Source organism: Scyliorhinus torazame, chromosome 5 (genome assembly GCF_047496885.1).
Source record: "Scyliorhinus torazame isolate Kashiwa2021f chromosome 5, sScyTor2.1, whole genome shotgun sequence".
NCBI lineage: Eukaryota > Metazoa > Chordata > Chondrichthyes > Carcharhiniformes > Scyliorhinidae > Scyliorhinus > Scyliorhinus torazame.
In genome coordinates this window covers 271,578,936-271,603,487 of record NC_092711.1, presented here as the reverse complement: position 1 = coordinate 271,603,487, position 24,552 = coordinate 271,578,936, and the positions used below count along the sequence as shown (strand labels likewise).

General features: G+C 47.0%; 1 protein-coding gene across 2 annotated transcripts in view; it reads left to right on the top strand.

Annotated features, from left to right (window-relative positions):
- Window positions 1-1,490: 1,490 nt before the first annotated feature.
- LOC140421128 (ras-related protein Rab-39B) overlaps window positions 1,491-24,552 on the top strand; it is a 34,630-nt gene continuing 11,568 nt past the window's right edge. Inside the window, exons 1-2 of one of the 2 annotated variants that reach the window (XM_072505551.1) lie at window positions 1,491-1,723; window positions 2,059-3,109. In XM_072505551.1, coding sequence (XP_072361652.1) covers window positions 2,895-3,109 — 215 coding nt within the window. In that variant the 5' untranslated portion in view covers window positions 1,491-1,723; window positions 2,059-2,894. Of the gene's footprint in view, window positions 1,837-2,058; window positions 3,110-24,552 lie in introns of both variants that reach the window. The other variant, XM_072505550.1, reaches the window with a different exon arrangement.

Genomic DNA, 24,552 nt, shown 5'->3' with positions numbered 1-24,552 from the left:
TTACATTGGCATCGTGGGGAATCCTTTCATTTTAAAAAGTTACCGGTCTCCAGGGGGAATTGTATCATTTGGCATTGATCACCCATCCTCTGATCTGCCGGTGTAGCCACAGTATTTATATGGCTGGTCCAACTGAGTTTCTGATCAATGGTGTAACCACCTAAGATGTGTTGGTGGGGAATTTGACAAATGTTTTTGAATGCGGAAGGGAGATGGTTTGATTCTTGTTCGAGATTGTCAATTTATAATTACGTCCCCTTTGTTCTTAACTCCCCCCATCAGAGGGAATGGTTTCTCTTCCAAATCCTTTGATCATATTAAAATGTTCCAGACCTTATGCTCCAGGAATCTGGACAGTTTGCTCCATGCTTCAACCCCCAGTCCCCACACCTCCGATACTTGCTGGAGTTAATATTGTCCCTCATGTACACGCACAGAGGAAAAAAACAGCAAGTGCTGTGATTCTGAAATAAAAGCAGAATATTTTTGGAAGTGCATAACCAGCATTTATATTAGTATTTGGAAGAGAAGGTGCAGATCTCTGACACTTCATCAGGCACTTGCGATAAAGGTAAAAGCAAATTACTGCGGTTGCTAGAATCTAAAACAAAAACAGAAAATACTGGACAATCTCAGCAGGTCTGACAGCATCTGTGGAGAGAGAAGGGAGCTAGCGTTTCGAGTCTGGGTGACTCTTTGTCAAAGCATTGTGCTAAAGGGTCTCACCTGAAACATCTATCTATATGTTTTTGCAGCACGGTAGCATTGTGGATAGCACAATTGCTTCACAGCTCCAGGGTCCCAGGTTCGATTCCGGCTTGGGTCACTGTCTGTGCGGAGTCTGCACATCCTCCGTAACAGTACAGTCCTGCACAGTAAGCTGTGCGTGGGTTTCCTCCGGTTTCCTCCCACAGGCTGTTTAGCACAGGGCTAAATCGCTGGCTTTGAAAGCAGACCAAGGCAGGCCAGCAGCACGGTTCAATTCCCATTACAGCCTCCCCGAACAGGCGCCGGAATGTGGCGACTAGGGGTTTTTCACAGTAACTTCATTGAAGCCTACTTGTGACAATAAGCAATTTTCATTTCATTTCAAAGATGTGCAGGTTAGGTGGATTGGCCATGATAAATTGCCCTTAGAGTCCAAAATTGCCCTTAGTGTTGGGTGGGGTTACTGGGTTATGGGTGGAGGTGTTGACCTTGGGTAGGGTGCTCTTTCCAAGAGCCGGTGCAGACTCGATGGGCCGAATGCCTCCTTCTGCACTGTAAATTCTATGATTCTATGTTTTACTATCACACAAAATGATCTATTTGCTCTGGAGTGAAAACTTGATTTTATAAACTTAAAAGTTCCTCTTTCACTTAAGTAAAACATAAAGTAAATGGTTTGTTTTATTTGGCAGGCAAAATCATACTAATTCTCAATCCCGCTTTGAAATGAGCATGTGCACCATTGCTCTGTAAATATATGCAGACTGCAATTGCAAGCCCAGGCTGCAGGGTTGGAGGAGGCTGTCTGCGTTGTAGATGGTGCTGATGTTGCAGTGATTTCATCAGCTTTCGCCCAGAGCTGCAACCTGCTAAAAACAGTTTGTGACTCCTGCATCAGCGAGCGGGGAGAGGGAGGAGAGAGAGAGACTGCGAGCCCATCCCCGGGGGACAAGCTAGACACCATCTTCCACCCATCGCAGGCTGCCATCGCCCAGCCCCGGGAACCTCCTTTTCGGTCTGTTCACCATTGAATTGTTTGATATTTTTAAATCGCCGTGGTCTTTATTCTGTCCGCCGCCCCCGGAGTGAGGGGACGCTACCGGCATCGCTACTATTACAACCAAGATAGTAAGCTTTTCGCTACATTGATTTGTAACATTTGCAGTTCTTTTAAATAATTATTTTTGTGCAAATCAGTTTTTAAGCAGCAGAATTGCAATGTGTGTTTTCTAATGTATATTCAAAACCACTGATTTAAAAAAAAACAGAAATTAGCCAGTAAAATTCAATATTTTGTGCTCAGTTTGCAGGAGTGTTGTAATTGCAATCAATTTTCTTCTTTCCTTGAAGCGGCTCCGTTTCTCTCTGAGGAGAGCGATGGGAGCGACCTTGGAAGGAACAAGTAGCCATTATTTGGAAACTGGGAGCTCGGCCAGGCTGTAACCCTAGCGCACTGTCGCTGCCAATTTCCTCGCCAATTCTTGCATTCGATGCGGGCCATGCAGCAGTAAAAAAAAAAAATCTCATCCTCCCTGTTGCCTGAATCTCACTGAACTGCCTCCCCTCCTCCATGATTCTGACAGCCCGCTGTTGCATGAATGTCTTTCTCCTGGTCGATATTGAGGAAGATTTAAAGATGGAGACTGCTTGAGTTACCATCCGAGGTGTGATTATTTATATATATATACATAGAGAGAGAGAGAGAGAGATTAAAGTGAGAGCTGCAAGCTGGGAAAACAACGCAACTGCACATGAATAAAAAATAACAGCAGCAGCAACAACAACAAAAAAATATCTGTTTCAGAGGACCCTGATCTGAGCCCCTTTGCAATACTGGAAGCTTGTCCAAACAGGATATTCCTCTGGCGATGTGAGGAAATCGAGGAGGGGATGGACTGATTTTTGGACTGAAACATCCTTTAGTGTCTGCAAATGCTGCTGCTTTTTGAGCAGTCGATCATGGTAATCTGCCTGTAAAGGATAGGAATCGGTGCAATTCTTGCTGCCCCCAGAGACTCACAGCAGGGCCTGAAGACTTTTGTTTTTGTCTGTGTGCTAGATATATGGTTGATGTGTAGCTAACCTCAGAAACCTGGGCACCACCTGTGATACTGCCTGTAGACTTGCTCCCTTTGGGCCAAAAGACTTATTCATTTTGGAGAGAGGTAATCACAAAGTCTGAGAAGATGGAGGCTATTTGGGTATATCAGTTCAGGCTGATAGTCATTGGGGACTCCACGGTGGGAAAGTCATGCCTGATCCGTCGTTTCACCGAGGGACGCTTTGCCCAAGTGTCAGACCCCACAGTCGGGGTGGATTTCTTCTCGAGGTTGGTGGAGATCGAGCCAGGGAAACGGATTAAGTTGCAGATTTGGGACACAGCTGGTCAGGAGCGATTCAGGTAAATCTTAAATCTCGGGTACATCTGAGGAATACCTTAAAGGGGGTTAATGTTTAATCAAATTAGCAATAATCTTGTGTACTAAAGGGGAAAACCATTGCACTTGGAAATATGTCATTGTTGTGCCTTCTTTCGCTTTATGATTGAGAACTACTGGGAGCAGACATTTTGTGCAGAAGGCCCTTTGTGTAATATCATGAGTTTCCACTCCCACAATGCCACAAATGGAAGTTAGTCTCAGTAGATAAACATTTCCATTCACTATGTCATTGAAGTCACCACTTCAGAGCAGGAAGTATCAAACACTTTGTGTGAGGAAACTCTCCAAACATTGGCAGGTAAGCAGAATCTTCTGCAAAGATTTACATGTCACCAGCACCCTGCAGACATTGATATCTCACCAGCATTGGTTGCAAAAATTGACATATTCCCAGGATTCCCATTTTGAACTCCAGTTGAAAAGCAATTGCCAGTCGTTCAAAAGAAACTGTTGTTATCATTGAGGATAACATATTTTATTACTATACAGCAGCAGAAATAATGTAAGTTAAGTACGCAAAGCAAAATTCTCAAGTCATTGTGCTTGTGATATGTCCAGCCCCAGATAGACAAAGATCTGATGACCCTACAGACCCCATAGGATGCAAGTACCCCATTTTAAAAACCCATGTGCGAAAGCTTTTGTTTAGATATTTTGTGTTGTACTCTTCCTGATGTGACACTATGAATGGTGAGTGGTATCCACAGCCATCTACCCACAATTTCCATTCACAATACCACACAAGGGAGAACTCCACACAAAATGACTGCTGCAAGCTGCCTCTAAATATAAAATCGGTGGCTGAGAAGCATTAGTAAATCTACACACACAAAATGCTGTGTTGATTCATACCTTTAACGGGATGTTTGGTTATAATCAACATCGAGGGCTTTGTGGCTAAGTAGAAGTACAGATAATTAAATAGCATGTGGAGTACAGTAGTGGTTTCTAATTTGCTGGGACAATGGAAGAATCGTGCCAATGCAAGGAACTATTTCGGATGAATATTATGGTTCAAGAAGGCAGTCATTCTGGATTGTTGTGTTACTTACCTTTGGGGGCCCCTGTCTCCTCTATGTAAATACGTTCATTCTTCCAATTTTGGACAAACTGCAAGACAAACTGGATCATCAGAAAATTTTCAACCAGCAGTAGTTCCCAGGCAGGAGAATATGCAGGTCACTCAGGAGACAGTGTGACTGGCTGAATGCACCTTTTTAAAATCCTGGTGAACCATCCTGAAAAGTCCTGAAGCACACTGTCTTTGAACAGAGGTAGAGTCAGCAGGGAAAGCAGGTTAGCACAGGAAAACTAGCATAGGGGAAAAAGAAGAATTGTGGGTTGAGAAATAAAAGTGTGGAAAGAATATACAAGAAAAAAAAAAAATTTAAAGACTCAGGCACTAACAGAATATAAAAATGCGCCAACATTTTCGCTAGTGGATTATCAAACAAAAATTTGATACTAAGCCATGCAAGCCATGCTTAAAGAGGTAGGTTTAAGGAGCATATTTAAGCAGATGTACAGTGCTAGAGACGCACAGTGGTTGGCACTGCTGCCTCACAACGCCAGGTAACTGGGTTCAATTCCGGTCTTAGGTCACTGTCTTGGTGGAGTTTGTACTTTCTCCCCTTGCCTGCGTGGGTTTGCTCCGGTTTCCTCCCACAGTCCAAAAATGGGCAGGCTAGGTGGATTGGCCATGATAAATTGCTCCTTAGTGTCCAAAGATGTGCAGGTTAGGTGGGGTTATGGGGTAGGGTGCTGGAGTGGGCATGGCTAGGATGCTCTTTCAGAGGTCACTGTGGACACGATGGGCTGAATGGCCTCCTTCTGCACTGTCAGGATTCTATGGAATCTGGTAAGAATGCTTGGAAGTGGGAATGTGTTAATCCAAAGCACAACTTTCACATATTCCCTTCCCACATGCTTCCAAAGCCACCTCGGCAGGGCGATAAGATCCCATCCAAAAAGTCTGGCCTATCAAGTACAATATGGGGAAATTCACTTTAGTTGGAAGAATAGATATTTTTTAAATGGTGAGAACTATTAAATGTTGGTGTTTGGAGGGATTTGGGTTTGCTTGTACATGAAAGACTGAATGTTAGCATGCAGGTATAGAGAGCAAGGAGGAAGGCACATGGTTCGTTGGCCTTTATTGCAAGGGGTTGGAGGACATGTGTCGCGAAGTTTACTGCAATTGTACATGGCTTTGGTGAGATCATGGGCAAAATTATCCGCAATTGGCGCGATGCCCATCGACCGACGCCAAAAGCGGCGCAAATCAGTCTGGCATCACGCCGCCCCAAAGGTGCAGAATCCTCTGCATCTTGAGTGGCCGAGCCCTAACCTTGAGGGGCTAGGCCCGCGCCGGACTGATTTCCGCCCCGCCAGCTGGCGGGAAAGGCCTTTGGTGCCCCGCCAGCTGGCGCGAAACTGACTTTGCCGGGCGGCGCATGCGCGGGAGCGTCAGTGGCCGCTCACGGCATCCCCGCGCATGCGCAGTGGAGGGAGTCTCTTCCGCCTCCGCCTTGGTGGAGACCGTGGCGAAGGCGGAAGGAAAAGAGTGCCCCCACGGCACAGGCCTGCCTGCGGATCGGTGGGCCCCGATCGCGGGCCAGGCCACCGTGGGGGCACACCCCGGGGCCAGATCGCCCCGTGCCCCCCCCCCCCCCCAGGAACCCGGAGCCCGCCCGCGCCGCCTTGTCCTGCCGGTAAGAGAGGTGGTTTAATCCACGCCGGCGGGACAGACATTCCAGCAGCAGGACTTCGGCCCATGCGGGCCGGAGAATCGCCAGGGGGGGGCCCGCCAACCGGCGCGGCGCGATTCCCGCCCCCGCCGAATATCCGGTGCCGGAGAATTCGGCAACCGGCGGGGGCGGGATTCACGCCAGCCCCCGGCGATTCTCCGACCCGGTGGGGTCGCTGGAATGCTTTGGTATAGTTTTGGTCTACACATCTAAGGAAAGGTATACTTGCCATTGGGATGGGTGCAACAAAAGTTCACGAGGTTGTTGCTTAGCATTAGGATGTCCTATAAAGAGAGATTGAATAATTTGGGCCTTTATTCTCTGGCTCAGCCGAATGAGAGGTGACCTTATTGAAACATATTCTGAGAGAACTTGCTGGGTTAGATTGTTGCTCTGGGCTGGAGAGCCTAGATCTAAGGGGCATAAATTCAGGCTAAGGGGTCAGCTATTTAGGACTGAGATGAGGAGAAAGTTCTTCATTCAGTGGCTTGTGAATCTTTGCAATTCTCCACCCCAGAGAGCCGTGGATGCTCAGACATTGAATAAATTTGATCATTGTATTATTGAAAACTAAAGGAATCAAGGAAAGGGGAGGAAAATGGAGTTGAGGTGAAAGATCAACCATAATCTTATTGAATGGTGGAACAGCAGGCCCAATGGGGCCAAATGGCCTCCACCTGCTTCTAATTTTTATGTTCTTATGGTCACTGCTTTTTAAAAATAAATTTAGAGTACCCAATTCTTTGTACAATTAAGGGGCAATTTAGCGTGGCCTATCCACCTACCCTGCACATCTTTTGGGTTAGAACATAGAACTTACAGCGCAGTACAGGCCCTTCAGCCCTTGGATGTTGCGCCGACCTGTGAAACCACTCTAAAGCCCATCTACACTATTCCCTTATCGTCCCTATGTCTATCCAATGACCATTTGAATGCCCTTAGTGTTGGCGAGTCCACTACTGTTGCAGGCAGGGCATTCCACGCCCTTACTACTCTCTGAGTAAAGAACCTTCCTCTGACATCCGTCCTATATCTATCTCTCCTCAATTTAAAGCTATGTCCCCTCGTGCTAGCCATCACCATCCGAGGAAAAAGGCTCTCGCTGTCCACCCTATCCAATCCTCTGATCATCTTGTATGCCTCAATTAAGTCACCTCTTAACCTTATTCTCTCTAACAAAAACAGCCTCAAGTCCCTCAGCCTTCCCTCATAAGATCTTCCCTCCATACCAGGCAACATTCTGGTAAATCTCCTCTGCACCCTTTCCAATGCTTCCACATCCTTTCTATAATTCGGCGACCAGAATTGCACGTAATACTCCAAATGCGGCCGCACCAGGGTTTTGTACAGCTGCAACATGACCTCATGGCTCCGAAACTCAATCCCTCTACCAATAAAAGCTAACACATCGTATGCCTTCTTAACAACCCTCTCAACCTGGGTGGCAACTTTCAGGGATTTATGTACATGGACACCGAGATCTCTCTGCTCATCCACACTGCCAAGAATCTTACCATTAGCCCAGTACTCTGTCTTCCTGTTATTCCTTCCAAAATGAATCACCTCACACTTTTCTGCATTAAACACCATTTGCCACTCTCAGCCCAGCGCTGCCGCTTATCTATGTCTCTCTGCAACTTGTAACATCCTTCCGCACTGTCCACAATTCCACCGACTTTAGTGTCATCTGCAAATTTACTTACCCATCCTTCTATGCCCTCATCTAGGTCATTTATAAAAATGACAAACAGCAGTGGCCCCAAAACAGATCCTTGTGGTACACCACTAGTAACTGGACTCCAGTCTGAACATTTCCCATAAACCACCACCCTTTGTCTTCTTCCAGCTAGCCAATTTCTGATCCAAACTGCTAAATCATCCTGAATCCCATGCCTCCGTATTTTCTGCAGTAGCCTACCGTGGGGAACCTTATCAAATGCTTTACTGAAATCCATATACACCACATCAACTGCTTTACCCTTATCCACCTCAATCTCAAAGAACTCAATAAGGTTTATGAGGCACGACCTATTCTTCACAAAACCGTGTTGACTATCTCTAATCAAATTATTCCTTTCCAGATGATTATACATCTTATCTCTTATAAACCTTTCCAAGACAACAGAAGTAAGGCTCACTGGTCTATAGTTACCGGGGTTGCCTCTACTCCCCTTCTGGCACTATTCCTGTAGACAAAGATGACTTAAAGATCAAAGCCAAAGGCTCAGCAATCTCCTCCCTAGCTTCCCAGAGAATCCTAGGAGAAATCCCATCCGGCCCAGGGGACCTATCTATTTTCACACTTTCCAGAATTGCTAACACCTCCTCCTTATGAACCTCAAGCCCTTCTAGTCTAGTAGCCTGAATCTCAGTATTCTCCTCGACAACATTGTCTTTTTCCTGACTGACGAAAAATATTCATTTAGCACCTCTCCTATCTCCGGACTCCACGCACAACATCCCACTACTGTCCTTGACTGAGCCTACTCTTACCCTAGTCATTCTTTTATTCCTGACACATCTATAGAAAGCTTTAGGGTTACCTTGATCCTACCTGCCAAAGACTTCTCATGTCCCCTCCTGGCTCTTCTTAACTCTCTCTTTAGGTCCTTCCTAGCTAACTTGTAACTCTCGAGCACCCTAACTGAACCTTCATGTCTCATCTTTACATAAGCCTCATTCTTCCTCTTGACAAGTGTTTTGACTGCTTTAGTAAACCACGGTTCCCTCGCTCTACCACTTCCTCCCTGCCTGACAGGTACATAATTATCAAGGAACCACAGTAGCTGTTCCTTGAACAAGCTCCACATTTCCATTGTGCCCATCCCCTGCAGTTTTCCTCTCCATCCGATGCATCCTAAGTCATGCCTCATCGCATCATAATTGCCTTTCCCCCAGATATAACTCTTGCCTTGCGGTATATACCTATCCCTTTCCATCACTAAAGTAAACATAATCGAATTGTGGTCACTGTCACCAAAGTGCTCACCTACCTCCAAATCTAACACCTGTCCTGGTTCATTACCCAGTACCAAATCCAATATGGCCTCGCCTCTCGACCTATCTACATGCTGTGTCAGGAAACCCTCCTGCACACATAGGACAAAAACGGACCCATCTAAAGTACTCGAACTATAGCGTTTCCAGTCAATATTTGGAAAGTTAAAGTCCCCCATAACAACTACCCTGTTGCTTTGTGAGGGTGATACCCACGCAAACGCAGGGAGAATGTGCAAACTCCACACGGACAGTAACCGGGGCCGGGATTGAACCCGGATGTTCAGCGCCATGAGGCAGCAGTGCTAACCATTGTGCCGCCCTACCTTATGGCCTCTGCTATAGCAATTTTCTCACTTAGTTAAATTAATGCTCTCAGATGGAAAATTGCTGGAGATTTATCTATCTATCCTAAACTCCATTATTTTCACCCTTATCATTTAAAAAACAATATTGACTTGAATAACTTTCGCCCCTTAATTTATTTAAGTTTCCTTTCCATCTCTGGCAATTTATCCTTGACGTCTCAGTACCTGTATGCTCTGCAGGCTGCCTGACATTTTTTTGGGTGGCTTGGAAGGTGCCAGCAGCAAGAAAGCTGTTTGCTGGGAAATCTTTCACTGCTATGGGAAAAGTATTCCTATTCCAAATGTTATATGTATGTCATTCTGCAGTCGATGGTACAATTCTAGGACAATATGCACAAAACATATGTGGAAAAGATTGGTCTTGTCGAACATATGCAGGTTCGTGTGGAGTTACTTTTTAGTGCGGTTGGTGGGATAGTGCAAAAGCGCTTTCAGGTGTGTTTGTACCTGCAGTTGGCAAGGACATATACTTATAACTGAAGTTTGGCAGCATGGTGGTGCAGTGGTTAACACTGCTGCCTCATGGCACCAGGTGCGATCCTGGCTCTGGCACACTGTCCGTGTGGAGTTTGCACATTCTCCCCATGTTTGGGTGGGTTTCACCCCCACACCCCAAAGATGTGCAGGGTAGGTGGATTGGCCACATTAAATTGCCCCTTAATTGGAAAAAATGAATTGGGTACTCTACATTTTTTTTTTAAATAACTGAAGTTTGGCAATTTATACAGGCTTTACCTGGGGCTGTAAGGTTCAGCAAAGGCCCTGATTTAAATATTGAATGAATTCCAATGAGGCCCACACATGCTGATCTCATATTCCGGTTAGTGCTGGGCTTTGCCATTATTGGAATGAGTGAAAAAGGGTGCTGTAAGTACTAGGCCAGGGTGCACATTCTGAGACTAATTAAGGACAATTGTAGGATCGGAATATTGTTGATAGGAAGAAACGGATCAAACACAGCACGGTAGCATTGTGGATAGCACAATTGCTTCACAGCTTCAGGGTCCCAGGTTCGATTCCAGCTTGGGTCACTGTCTGTGCGGAGTCTGCACGTCCTCCCCGTGTGTGCGTGGGTTTCCTCCGGGTGCTCCGGTTTCCTCCCACAGTCCAAAGATGTGCAGGTTAGGTGGATTGACCATGATAAATTGCCCTTAGTGTCCAAAATTGCCCTTAGTGTTGGCTGGGGTTGCTGGGTTATGGGGATAGGGGTAGGTGTGGACCTTGGGTAGGGTGCTCTTTCCAGGAGCCAGTGCAGACTCGATGGGCCGGGTGGCCTCCTTCTGCACTGTAAATTCTATGATAATCTATGATAGCTGAAATGGCAAGATCAGGGGCGCAACCCAATCAAATAAAACAGAGTGCCATTCTGGGTGGAATTAGCGCCGTCGCTCCCAACGCTCCCGCTAACTACCTACACTGTCTTGTTTTCATGCACCGACAGGAAACGCCCTGCCGAGGCCACACTTAATCGCATCTCCTCCACTGAAGAGCTCCAACAAGCGGAGCTCCTCAGAGCAGGAAGGGATTGGGACAGCATTTTGAAACGGCTTCCCGATCTCATGACCCCCCCGATGCAACCCCTGGACCCCCTCCCTAACACCCCAGCTCACCTGTTGGGAGGTCCTCGAGCCCTTCACACATATGGGCACCCCCGGGCCCGATCACGGGCATGAGCACAATGCCAGCTTGACACCTTGCCACTGGCCATCTGGCTGGCATCTGGATGGCACTGCCATGGTTCCCAGGTGGTACTGCAGGGCTAGCAGTGCAAAGGTGCCACCCTGCCTGGAGATCGACCACCTGAGGGCCTCCAATCACCTGTGAGAGCCCCTCCCGCTCCCCAAAGGTACCATTCCGCCTGGTCCCTGTTTGTGGGGACCAGTACAGAACGGCACCTGACTGGCGTCTCCTCGGCAAGGCTGATAGATGTCGGGTGGCCGATCGATCTGGCATCAGCACGGCTAAGTGGGCTGTTAAACTCACTTAGCCATGCAGGGGCAGAGCCCAGACGGTGATGTATCGCGAGATCTGGTTCGATCTCAAGAGGCGTAACTGCACTGCAAAAAAGGTCATGGTATATCTGTGCACTTGGGAACTGTTACCAGAGTGCTAGTTATTCTTGTTCTCTGTTGCTGTATCAAGCAGTTCTGTGAACATGCATTGTGAGGCAACATTGATAGGTGTAATGACACCCAACTTGACAGTGTAATGAAATCTAACTTTCTAGTGCATCTGCCTCCATAATGTATGCAACATGAAATATTATTGATCCTTCCTGCCATCTGCTTTTGCGGAGCCCTTCTTAAGAAAGGACCACAATTTGTCCATAACCTCTGAAGTAGGAATTCGTTTTAGATTTAGATTTATTGTCACATGTACCGAGGTATAGTGAAAGGTATTGTTCTGCGTACAGATCGTTCAATGTATGAGAAACATAGGACATACAATAAATACACAATGTAAATACATAGACATCGGGTGAAGCATACGGAGAAGATGCATAGAGAGATCAATTCAGTCTATAAGAGGGTCATGGTAACAGCGGGGAAGAAGCTGTTTTTGAATCTGTTAGTGCATGGTCTCAGACCTTTGTATCTTCTGCCTGATGGAAGAGGTTGAAAGAGAGAATAACCTGGTTGGGAAGGGTCTTTGATCATGCTGCCTGCTTTTCCAAGGCAGCGGGAGGTGCAGACAGAGTCAATGAATCCTGCTTCATTGTTATTTATGGTGGTGTACAATTCATCAAGCGCCTTCTTCACTTCCGCCTGGGGTGGGATGTAGACCTCTGTGATGATGGCAGAAGTGAACTCCCGCGGAAGGCAGTATGGGTGGTGATGTACCATCAATCCACAGAGAGGCAGCGAGAGCGAGTGAACATAAGGCTTTATTAGTCATGAACTTGCCTAGCCAGAGTCAGTAGTACAGATGAATGCCACCCACAAGAGGCCAGCCCGCTTGACCGGCCCGTTCAGTCCCCTTTCATTTCAGGTTATCAGCCGGATCGGGGCTACCCCTCCACCGCCGACTAGCCATAACCTCTCCTCGGCCAGCCAAGCGCCTGCACCCCACGTCCGGCCCATTCCTCACGGCGGTAGACCCCCATCTCAATCCCCCCTACTCGCTCCAGCTCCCCCTTGACCATACCAGCAGCAACCCGGTCGTCGTCCCCCCCCCCCCCTTGCTCCCCCCACCCCCCCCCCCCCCCTTGCTCCCCCCCATTGCACTCCCGCAAGTCAGCTAACTCCTGCTGACCCCGGACACTCCCGCCTCACCTTCGACTCCTCCCATTGTTGGACATCCCCTCCTCCTCCATTACCCATCAGCAGGCTCTCCGCCTCCCCCTTCCATCCCAAGCACGGGAAACAACCCTCGCTTCCCCGCCCCGGACCCGCCCCCTCCAGCCTTCAGCGCGGGAAAAAGCCCAGGCTTTCCACCTGCCCGGCCCCGCCACCTCTGACGCAGTTCCTTTAACAGGCCCAGTCCCCTCACCCCCGACTCAGGCCTCCCCTTCCTCCGCGGGGCCTCAACCCCCCTACCGGCCATCCACTCCTACTCCATTTACTTGCCTCCCTCCAAGAACCCACCCGACAGACCCAACCAAATCAGTGCCCAACCCACCCTAACCACCCACACCGAACCAAAAAGAAACAAGAGCAAAGAACCCCCCCTCAAAATGTAACACACCAACAGCAATCCCCGACCACCCATCCCGACCCTCAGCTTGTGTCCAGCTTCTCGGCCTGAACAAAGGCCCACGCCTCCTCCGGGGACTCAAAATAATGGTGCCGGTCCTTGTAGGTGACTCACAGTCACGCTGGCTGCAGCATGCCAAACTTCACCCCCTTCCTGTGCAGCAACGCCTTCGCCCGGTTGTACCCGGCCCTCTTCTTCGCCACCTCCGCACTCCAGTCCTGATATATTCGAACCTCCACGTTCTCCCACATGCTGCTCCTCTCTTTCTTGGCCCATCTGAGTACCCACTCCCGATCAGCGAACCGATGAAACCAGCACCGCCCACGGCGGCTCGTTAGCCTTGGGCCTGCTCGCCAGCACCGTATGGGCCCCTTCCAGCTCCAGGGGCCCCTGGAAGGACCCTGCTCCCATCAGCGAGTTTAACATGGTGACCACATAGGCCCCCACATCCGACCCCTCCAGCCCCTCCGGGAGGCCCAGGATCCGCAGATTCTTCCGCCTCGACCGATTCTCCATCTCCTTGAACCGTTCCTGCCATTTCTTGTGGAGCGCCTCGTGCGCCTCCACCTTTACCGCTAGGCCCAAGATCTCGTCTTCGTTATCAGAGATCTTTTGTCGGACCTCGCGGATCGCCACCCCCTGGGCCGTCTGAGTCTCCAGCAGCTTATCGATAGTAGCCTTCATCGGCTCCACAGGTCCGCTTTGAGCTCCCTGAAGTAGCGCTGGATAACCTCCTGCTGCTCCTGCGCCCACTGCATCCACGCTGCCTGGTCCCCGCCCGCCGCCATCTTGCTCTTCTTCCCTCGCACTTTCTTTGGGTTCACCACCACTTTTTTAGTCGCCCCGCTCCTGGTCCAAGCCATACACTGTCGGGGGAATGTTGCAGTCTTCTTCCCACACCGGGAAATGTCGAAAAAATTCCGTTGGGGGCCCTGAAAAGAGCCCAAAAGGCCATTCCAAGCGGGAGCTGCCGAACGTGCGACTTAGCTCTGCATAGCCGCAACCGGAAGTCCACAGGCCCTGAATTCTGAGTCGCATCACAAAATTGTAATTTATTCCAAATCTTTCTCTCGTTCAGTAGCAGTGCAACTTTGAGGTGACTAGCAGCCTTTTAATAGTTGTGAATGTCAATAACTAGTCCTCTTGAGTTTGGTGCTTTCCCAGCATGTCATGCATTGAGCACCTACAGATCTGCAATAGTATTCAAAAGTATTGACCTTGAATTACAATGCAAGGTCAGCTGTCTGGATGACAGTTACTCATGGTGCCAAAGCAGCAGTGGCACCGTGCTGGTATTTCTGCACCATGACCAGAATACCGAGCCTGAGGGTGGAGATTCTGCAGGCGTACGTATTGGTGGGGAAATTGCAGAGTCGAGCAGGCCTGTGAAAATTCCCTGCAAGGTGGCAGTTCTGTGGGTCCCCTGCATTGTGTGTGCTAGGGCTGATTTAGCTAGGTTGTCTGGACAGCTGGTTCGTGTTGCAGAGCGAGATCCAGCAGCGCAGGTTCAATCCCGATACTGGCTGATGTTATTCATGAAGGCTACACCTTCTCAACCTGGCCCCTCGCCTGAGGTGTGGTGATCCTCAGGTTAAATCACCACCAGTCAGCTCTCCCCTTCAAAGGGTAACGAAGGCGACTTTACACTTACACGTGTGCCAGAGTGCTTAGATTAAGGTATATGTTGTCTCCTAAGCACAATTCTGTGAGATGTTTTCCAAGTTTGCATTCAATTAGAATGAAGACAATACATAGTTATCATAGATAGTTATCATAGAATTTACAGTGCAGAAGGAGGCCATTCGGCCCATCAAGTCTGCACCGGCTCTTGGAAGGAGCACCCTACCCAAGGTCAACACCTCCACCCTATCCCCATAACCCAGTAACCCCACCCAACACTAAGGGCAATTTTGGACACTAAGGGCAATTTATCATGGCCAATCCACCTAACCTGCATATCTTTGGACTGTGGGAGGAAACCGTAGCACCCGGAGGAAACCCACGCACACACGGGGAGGATGTGCAGACTCCGCACAGACAGTGACCCAAGCCGGATTTGAAACTGGGACCCTGGAGCTGTGAAGCAATTATGCTATCCACAATGCTACCATGCTGCTACCATACTGCATGGGTAAAGAAATCTAAAAATAGCACAGACTTTGTGTATTTGCTTGCAATGTCCACAATGTCTTTTTAGCAGTGTTTTATTAGGCAGGTTTTTTTTCTCCATATTTATGACTTTTTTAATTAACTATTTCTGAGAAAAACATTTCAAGGTAACTTTACTCATTGTTCAAGGTAAAATGCCTCAAAACCAGAATGTAATGGTTGAAATAGAAACGGCATGCCAGGGAGATCAGCAAATGCCAGGCCGTATTTTGAAACCTTGATGCAGTCACCTTCTAGTGACCAAGAACAACTCCTTCACTTGTTGTGGGTCAGCTGAGAGCCAGTCGCAGAGTTTTGCTATTTGCAGCAAGGCAACTTCAACCAATTTGCAACATGGGGACATTTCAGTGAATGGTTGGCATGTTCACAGCTGGTCCATTCTACCTCAGTCTCAGATAGCACAATAATATCAATGAATGTGAATCTTCTCCTGCAATTGTTCATTCGCCTGCGGGCACTGATACATAACAGCGGCCCTGTTTAATCCCGGCTGCCAGAGAGTGCACTTCCATCTTGTGTGGAGAGTGCTTTGGATTTCCAAATTCAGTAACAGGTTCATATTATCAGCTGGGAGCTTCACCATATGCCCACAGATTTGGATTTTTCTCGGCCTCCTCTTTACCCCAGTAGAATCTTTGGATGAACTGATATATTTTTAAAAATATTTTCTTTTTTAAAATAAATTTAGAGTGCCCAATTCATTTTTTCCAATTAAGGGCCAATTTAGCGTGGCCATTTCACCTACCCTGCACATCTTTGGGTTGTCGGTGCGAAACCCACGTAAACATGGGGAGAATGTGCAAACTCCACACGGACAGTGACCCAGAGCTGGGATTGAACCTGGGACCTCGGTGGCGTGAGGCAGCAGGGCTAACCCACAACGCCAGCGTGCTGCCCTAAAATATTTTCAAACTTTCTAAAGCCTGAAAGCTAATAATATTTTAATGGTCGCACCCCTGTACATTTTGCCATCAGTCCATAGTGAATGCAGCTCCCACCCATCTTGCAATTGCGGTGCCAGTAGTACACATGAATTATATCTTGATTTAAATTATCTTGTAAATTCCGGCGAGGTCAGGTGACTATCGAGCTTGCGTCAATATAGAAAGATCAGTTTGACAGTGGAATTCTACAATTAACCCCACAGATCTTTCGTAATCCAGGTAATGCCAACCATGCATTATTGCTTCATTCTTACCTCTTAACAAACAATTTTATTGAGGTATTTTTTGGCATTGTAAACAGTTACAGATTACAGAAATATGCAAGCATCAACAGAAAACCAACATTTCAACCCAACCATAATGCACATACCCGCTCCTCTCCCACCTACACTCCCCGCCTGTTTATCCCTCCTACTCTACCCTAATCCCCCCCCCTCCCCACCTGCTGACGTTCACTCTCCCGCGAAGAAGTCGGTGAATGGTTGCCACCTTCGGGCGAACCCCAACACAGATCCCCTCAAGGCCAACTTGATTTTTTTTCCATACCCAGAAAACTTGACATGTCCGAAAGCCATAGTTCGGTCTTTGGGGGTTTTGAGTCCCTCCATGCCAGCAATATTCACCGCCGGGCTATCAGGGAAGCAAAGGCCAGAACATCAGCCTCTTTCTTTCCCTGGACTCCCAGGTCCTCCGAAACCCCAAAAATTGCCACCTCTGGACTCATCACCACCCTTGTTCTCAGCATCCGGGACATGACACCCGCAAATCCCTCGCAGCATGCTTAGGGCATGCCCAAAACATGTGGACGTGGTTCGCTGGTCCTCCCGCGCATCTACCGCACTTGTCTTCTACCCCAAAGAATTTGCTCATCCGAGACACCGTCATGTGAGCCCGGTGAACGACCTTAAATTGAATCAGGCCGTGCCTGGCACATGTTGCAGTTGAGTTTACCGTACTCAGGGCTTCCACCCATACCCCATCCTCCATCTCCCCGCCGAGTTCCTCCTCCCATTTGAGTTTCAGCTCCTCCGTCTGGAACTCTTCCCCCTTCATGAGCACCTTGTAAATATCCGAGACTCTACCCTCTCCTCCTGCTTCTCCAGAGACTATTCTGTCCTGAATCCCTATTGGCGGGAGGCGTGGGAAGGATGGGACCTGTCTGCATACAAAGTCCCGCACCAGTAAGTACCTAAAGTCATTTCCTCTTTCTAGCCCAGCTTTCTCCTCCAAATCCCTCAAACTCGCAAAATTCCCCTCCAGGAACATATTGCCCACCCTCTTCACCCCCGCCCGCCGCCATGCTCGAAACCCTCCTTCCATGTTTCTGGGGGCTCATTGATGGTTATCACAAATTGGAGCCCAGACCGACGCCCCCACCTCCTCTGCATGCTTTCTCCACTGGCCCCAAATCCGCCGGGCCGCCCCCACTACCGGGCTGGTGGAGTTCCTGGCCGGTGCAAGCGGTAGGGGAGCTGTGACCAGGGCTGCAAAACTGATGCCCCTGCACGAAGCCGCTTCCACACGCTCCCAGATAGACCCTGTACCCACCATCCACTTCCTTATCATGGCTATGTTAGCTGCCCAGTAGTAGTTGATCAGGCTCGGCAATGCCAGTCCCCCCTCGCTGTGGCTCCTTTCAAGCATCACCTTCCTCACCCGCGGGGGTTTCCCACCCAGACAAAGCTCATGATGATTTTGCCGGTCCTTTTGAAGAAGGACCATGGGATAAAGATTGGGAGGCACTGGAAGATGAACAGGAATCTAGGGAGGATTGTCATCTTTACCGTCATGCTCCCTCCCCGCCAGTGACAGCGGGAGTGCATCCCATCTACGAAACTCCCTCTTCATTTGTTCCACCACTCTAGTCAAATTTAACTTATGCAACCTGCCCCAGTCTCGTGCCACCTGTATCCCCAAGTACCGGAAACTTTCCCCAACCAGCCTAAATGGCAGCTCTTTCAGTCTATTCTCCTGGCCCCTTGCCTGCACCACAAACATCTCACTCTTGGCCATATTTAATTTGTACCCTGAGAACCGGCCGAATGCTTCATTCTTACCTGATGACGTTTTTCCACAACTGACAAGAAATCGGCATTTTAAAATCTGATATTTACTGAAAAGAGAAAAAACAAAGGCTGGCGGTAGACGGCTGTTTTTCACGCATGGAGATGATTTGTAGTAGTGTGTTCCCCAAGGATCAGTTTTGGCTCCAATCCTCTTTGCAGTTTTTGTAAATGGCCTAGATTTCAAATTCAGATTGAGCGAGAGAAGACAGAGTGCCATACTAGAGTTTTAGTGTTGGGCAGAGGTAATTATACAGGCCTGAGGAAAGAGTCGGACCAAGTAGACTGGGCACAGATAATTGAGGGTAGGACAGTTGAGGAACAATGGCGGATGTTCAGGGAGATATTAAATACCACTCAATTAATATTCCTGAGAGGAGGAGGAATTCTAAAAGGGAGAAAGATGTTCCATGGCTAAACAAGGAAGTCAAGGAAGACATAAAGGCAAAAATTAGAGCATACTTTACTGCAAAAGCTAGTGGTAAGCTGGTGGATTGGGAAAACTTTAAGGTTCAGCGAAAAGCTACTAAAAATAAAATCAAAAGAGCTAAGATGAGCTACAAAAGGAAACTAGCAGAAAACATAAACACCGATACTTAATGCTTCGGTAAGTAAATAAAGAGGAAAAGAATGGCTAAAGTAAATGTTGGCTCTTTAGAGGATGATATTGGTGAGGTAATAATGGGGAACACAGAGACCGTGGAGACACTGAACTAATATTTTGCCTCTGTCTTCACAATAGAAGATAATAAACTTGTTTCCAAAACTACAGTTAATGCAGAGGAATTTGGTAAAAGAAACATCGCTGGGGAGATGGTGCTGAATAAACTGATGGGATTAAGGGTAGATAAGTCTCCAGGACCTGATGGCCTACACCGTAGCATATCAAGGGAGCAGAGATAGCGGATGCATTGTTATGATATTTCAGAATTCCCTGGATTCTCGAAGTGTCTCGGTGGATTGCAAACATGCTAATGTGATGCCCTGTTCAAGACGGAGAGAGGCAAAATGTAGGAAAATACAGACCAGTTAGTTTGACTTCTGTGGTGGGGAAGTTGCTGAAATCAATCATTAAGGAAGAGATGATTGAACATTTGGAAAGACAAAGCTCAATCCACCACTGTCAGCATGGTTTTATGAAGGGTAAGTCATGCTTGACAATCTTGTTGAGTTCTTTGAGGATGTAACCAGCAAGTTGGATAATGTGGAACCTGTGAATGTGGTATATCTAGACTTCTCGAAGGCATTTGACAAGTGCCGCATAAAAGACTGATCCAGAAGGTGAGATCGCAGGGGATTGGGGGTAGCGTATTGGATTGGATTGAGGATTGGCTGACTGACAGAAAGCAGAGGGTTGGGATAAATGGACCCTTCTCTGGCTGGCGAACTGTAACTAGTGGGGTGCCGCAGGGGTCAGTCCTTGGACCGCAACTGTTTACAATCTATATAAATGATCTATAAGCAGGGACAGAGTGTAACATAGAAAAATTTGCAAATTATACTAAAATAGATGGGAAAGCAGGCAGTGAAGAGGAAATTAAAAAATTTACAGATGGATATAGATAGGCTGGGATATTGGGCCAAAATTTGGCAGATGGAATTTAATGAAGATAAGTATGAGGTTATCCATTTTGGCCGAAAAAATTGAAAGGCAAGTTATTATCTAAATATTATCACTATTTGAGGAAGGATGTGGTGGCATTGGAAGCAGTTCGGAGGAGGTTCACCAGATTGATTCCAGGGATGAAGGGTTGACGTATGAGGAGAGATTAAACAGTTTGGGTTTATACTTGCTGGAGTTTAGATGGATGAGATACTAAAAGGGATTGATAAAGTAAACGTAGACCAAATGTTCCCCCTTGTGGGGCAATCTAGAACGAGCAATCACGGTTATAGGTTGAGAGGAGGTAAATTTAGAACTGAGATGAGAAGGAACTACTTCTCGCAGTGGATGGAGAATTTGTGGAACTCGCTGTCCCATAGTACAGTGGAGTCTGAGTCATTAAATGGGTTCAAGAAGGAGATAGATATATCTCTGATAAAAATTGGGTTAAAGGGATATGGGGAAGTGGGTGGCATGGTGCGCAGTAGTTAGTACTGCTGCCTCACGCCACTGAGGACCCGGGTTCGATCCTCGCCCCGGGACACTTGTCTATGTGGAGTTTGCACATTCTCCCCATGTCTGCGTGGGTCTCACTCCCACACCCCAAAAATCTGTGCAAGGTAGATGAATTGGCCACGCTAAATTGCCCCTTAATTGGTAAAAAAGAATTGGATACTCTAAATTAGTTTTAAAAAGGGGATATGGGGAATAGGTGGGGTGGTGGATTTGAGACCAGGAAGAGATCAGCCATGATCTGATTGAATGCAGGCTCGAAGAGCAGAATTGCCTACTTCTGCTCCTAATTCCTCTGCTCCTATTCCGAAATAGGCAGCAGCATTATTTGCAGATGATAAACTTGTCAAAGTTGTAGATCATAATGAGGATAGTTATAAGCTGTCAAAAAGGGCAGAAGGATGGCAGATAGAGTTCTGTGCAGAGGAGTGTGAAGCAATGTACTTTGGTGTTCATCTATGCAAATTTTTTAAAAAGCAGAAATTGTTATGGTGTTTTAGAAAGCAGAGATTGTTAGGGTTCATAAATCGAGAAATAATATATAAAAACATTGGGACCATTCTAGAATGTCATAAATCATTGGTTGAGCATCAGCTGGAGTATTGTGGACAATTCTGGACGCATACTTGAGGAAAGATGAAAAAGCATTAGAAAGGGTACAAAAGAGATTTTTACCAGGGACTATCGTAAATATGCACATCAATACATGCTCAAGCATTCTGCATGAAAAGCAGCAGGACATGGAAGAATTACATACAGTTTTACATTTACTCCCTAGATCCCAGGGGTAGAAGTATGTTTTCACCAGGTGAAATGGGCTCAATAGGATCATGATCGATTGAACTTTACTTGATCTATAAATGGAGCAGGCTTACTGTGCACTTTCTCGTACTGTATTAGCTCAGTTGGTAGCATTCTTGCTTTTGAACCACAAATTTGTGGTTTCCAATTCACACCTCTGCAGGACTTGAGTATATAATCCAACAGAGTACTAGGGGAGAGTTACACTGCTGGAGAAGCTATCTTTAGCTATAAGACTCCTTAACATTGATTGAGGAGAGTGGAATGTTCTCCTAGTTGAATGGCCAAGATTATGCCTTTAATCAAAAGTTACCAAAAACAGATCAGCTGGCCATAATAGTTGCCACTACACTTCAAAGTAATTCACTGTATGTGAAGTGCTTTGAGATGTTTTGACATTATTACACTTCAGACTGATTCTGGATCCAATTGTCTTGTGCTCAAAGCAAAAAGTCTGTTTCCAAAGCTGAGGCCCATCATCTCACAGGTAGAAAAATAAATCCGCATCAGGTCATTGGTTATATTAAAATATTGGGTGAAATTTATTTGTAAATAAAATAAGACACCGAATTAAAAAGGTATAAAGGCCAAGTACCGTAAAATATTAAATAGAATTGGAATCAATCCACAAGGTAATGGTGTAAACCTTTACAATAAGCTGCTTCTTATAGGCTACTTTGATAGTAAATGATGTGGATAGTAAATGATGTACTTTGATAGTAAATGATAGCAAATTACATGAATGAATTCTTCATGGAGTCCTGTTGGCTAACAACATATTTTAGTCGCGAGGTTTATCGAGAGCCAGAGACCACCAAGGATGTAATTTTTTCAATATAGAGTTTATCTGTTTACGTAGGGAAGTGTAGGTTCATCAACTTTGGATGCAAGAAGAATAGCTCTAGGTGTTTTAGGTCTAGGTGGGCAGCACGGTAGCATTGTGGATAGCACAATTGCTTCACAGCTCCAGGGTCCCAGGTTCGATTCCGGCTTGGGTCACTGTCTGTGCAGAGTCTGCACATCCTCCCCGTGTGTGCGTGGGTTTCCTCCGGGTGCTCCGGTTTCCTCCTACAGTCCAAAGATGTGCAGGTTAGGTGGATTGGCCATGATAAATTGCCCTTAGTGTCCAAAATTGCCCTTCGTGTTGGGTGGGGTTACTGGGATTTGGGGATAGGGTGTAGGTGTTGACCTTGGGTAGGGTGCTCTTTCCAAGAGCCGGTGCAGACTCGATGGGCCGAATGGCCTCCTGCACTGTAAATTCTATGGTTTTGTTAATGGCGAAAGACTTGGAACTAAAGCGCAAGAGCAAGGAGGTCATGTTGAACTTGTATAAGACACGGGTTTGGCCTCAGCTGGAGTATTAGGTCCAGTTTGGGGTGCAGCACTTTGAGAAAGATGTGAAGACATTCGAGAGAGTGCAGAAAAGGTTCGTAAGAATGCTTCGAGGGATGAGGAACTTCAGTTGTAAAGATAGATTGGAGGAGTTGGGACTATTTTCCTTGGAGAAAAAAAGGCTGAGAGGAGATTTGATAGAAGTATTCAAAATCATGAGTGTTCCTGAGAGAGTAGATACAAGAAACTGTTCCCACCAGTGAAGTATTGAGAATGGATTTAAGGTCATTTGGAAAAGAAGCAAAAGCAACAGGAGGAATAGCTTTGTCAAAAAATGGCAAAATTCCACCCATTGTGTGAAAAAGTGTTAATTTGGGTAGGAAAAGCAGGGTGTAGTCCACTGGATGCACTGCTGTCTCTTCCTGTATTCCTGCCTTATTTTCAAATACTGCTGAAAAAAAAGCCAGGAGGTGGGTGTTGTGTTATTTACCCTGGGGTAACATGGACTCAACACGATGCAGTTAAATGATCAAGCATACACCAAGCGTAGGCGTTGGTTCAATAAGATTTATTGAACTTCACTAACGAAGCACACAGCTGCCTGTGGGGTGACTCTCCACTACTCTAAGTAAACTAACATTAACTATCTAGACCAGGCTAGCTCTGATCCACGTGTAGAAGGTGTTGAATGATTTGTACACCCTGACTGTCACTACAGTTGTCACCAGTGTATAGAGGCGGAGTGCCGATGCCTCGTGTGTTTTATAGTCGGAAACCCCCCTCTGGTGTTCTGTCTGATGATTGGTCGTGTTCTGTTCTGTACGTTGATTGACTCACCTGGCTGCCCGTCACTGCCTTCTTTTACCTCATGATGTGCATGGGTGCATATTATGACAGTGGGTCCCACAACGTCACGATAGTGGGGTAGGCTCATCCCGTCAGAACGAGCAGCTCTCAAAAGATCAGGTGCAGATTCACCAGAATGATGCCAAGGCGTAAAGTGTTAAAATATGAGGACAGGTTTCATAAAGCTAAGAATTATGGAGCACAAACCTATCTGTTTCAGGCTCGAAGGGCCGAATGGCCTCCTCCTGCTACTATCTTCTATGTTTCTAGATAGTGCCTCCCAAACACTCCCGTCTATCAAAACCCATATTTCAAACAAATCTTAACAAAATATTTTTATCCCAGTATTAGTTCACCGACTGTTAGTTTGAGCCAGCTGTCTTAACAACATAGAGAATAAGGAAGCATGTTCTGTTTTGCATCATAAAATGATTTTCTCCAAAATTCAGAGAAGGTCCAGGAAGAATAGCAATTATTACTTTGTAGTAATTGTGCATTTGTGAGATTCATTGCTATAAAGGTGTTCTGCAACTTTGTGGTAGTCACCACTAGCAGTATTATATGTATTACGGTAAGACACGTATACTAGAGGTACATGGGTAAATCCCTGTTGCTGGCTCCGCCCAGTAGGCGGTGTATAAATGTGTGTGCTCACCGGTGCTGCAGCCATTCGGATTCCAGCTACAGGAGGCACAACATCTTTGCTCAATAAAGCCTCGATTATTCCACTACTCTCATCTTTGTGGTAATTGATAGTGCATCAATTTATTGAGCAAAGATTTTTAAAACGATGGATCTTCGCATCAAGCCTGATCGCCTGCAGCTGAGCCCTCAATCAGTGCTCGCTTTTGACCACTGGCTAGCCTGCTTCGAAAGCTACCTCCAAACATCCGCTGAGGAACCCTCGGACTCGCAGAAGCTCCAAGTCCTTTATTCACGGGTGAGCCCTGACATTTTTCCTCTCATCCTGGATGCGCCCACTTACTCCGAAGCGATGGAGCTCCTGAAGGGACATTACGTTCGGCCAGTCAACCAACTATACACCTGGCACCTCCTGTCCACGAGACAGCAACTCCCCGGTGAGTCTCTGGACGATTCCTGGCGTGCCCTGCACACCCTGGGAAGGAACTGTGACAGCCAGGCAGTTTCGGCAGTCCAGCACACAGAACTTTTAATCCGAGATGCCTTCGTTGCGGGCATGAGGTATGCGTACGTCCGCCAGCGCCTACTGGCTCTGCGTACATCCGCCAGCGCCTACTGGAAGTGGGTACGCTTGATCTTGCGGGAACTAGGCAGTTCACGAACTCGTTAGAAGTGGCCTCCCGTA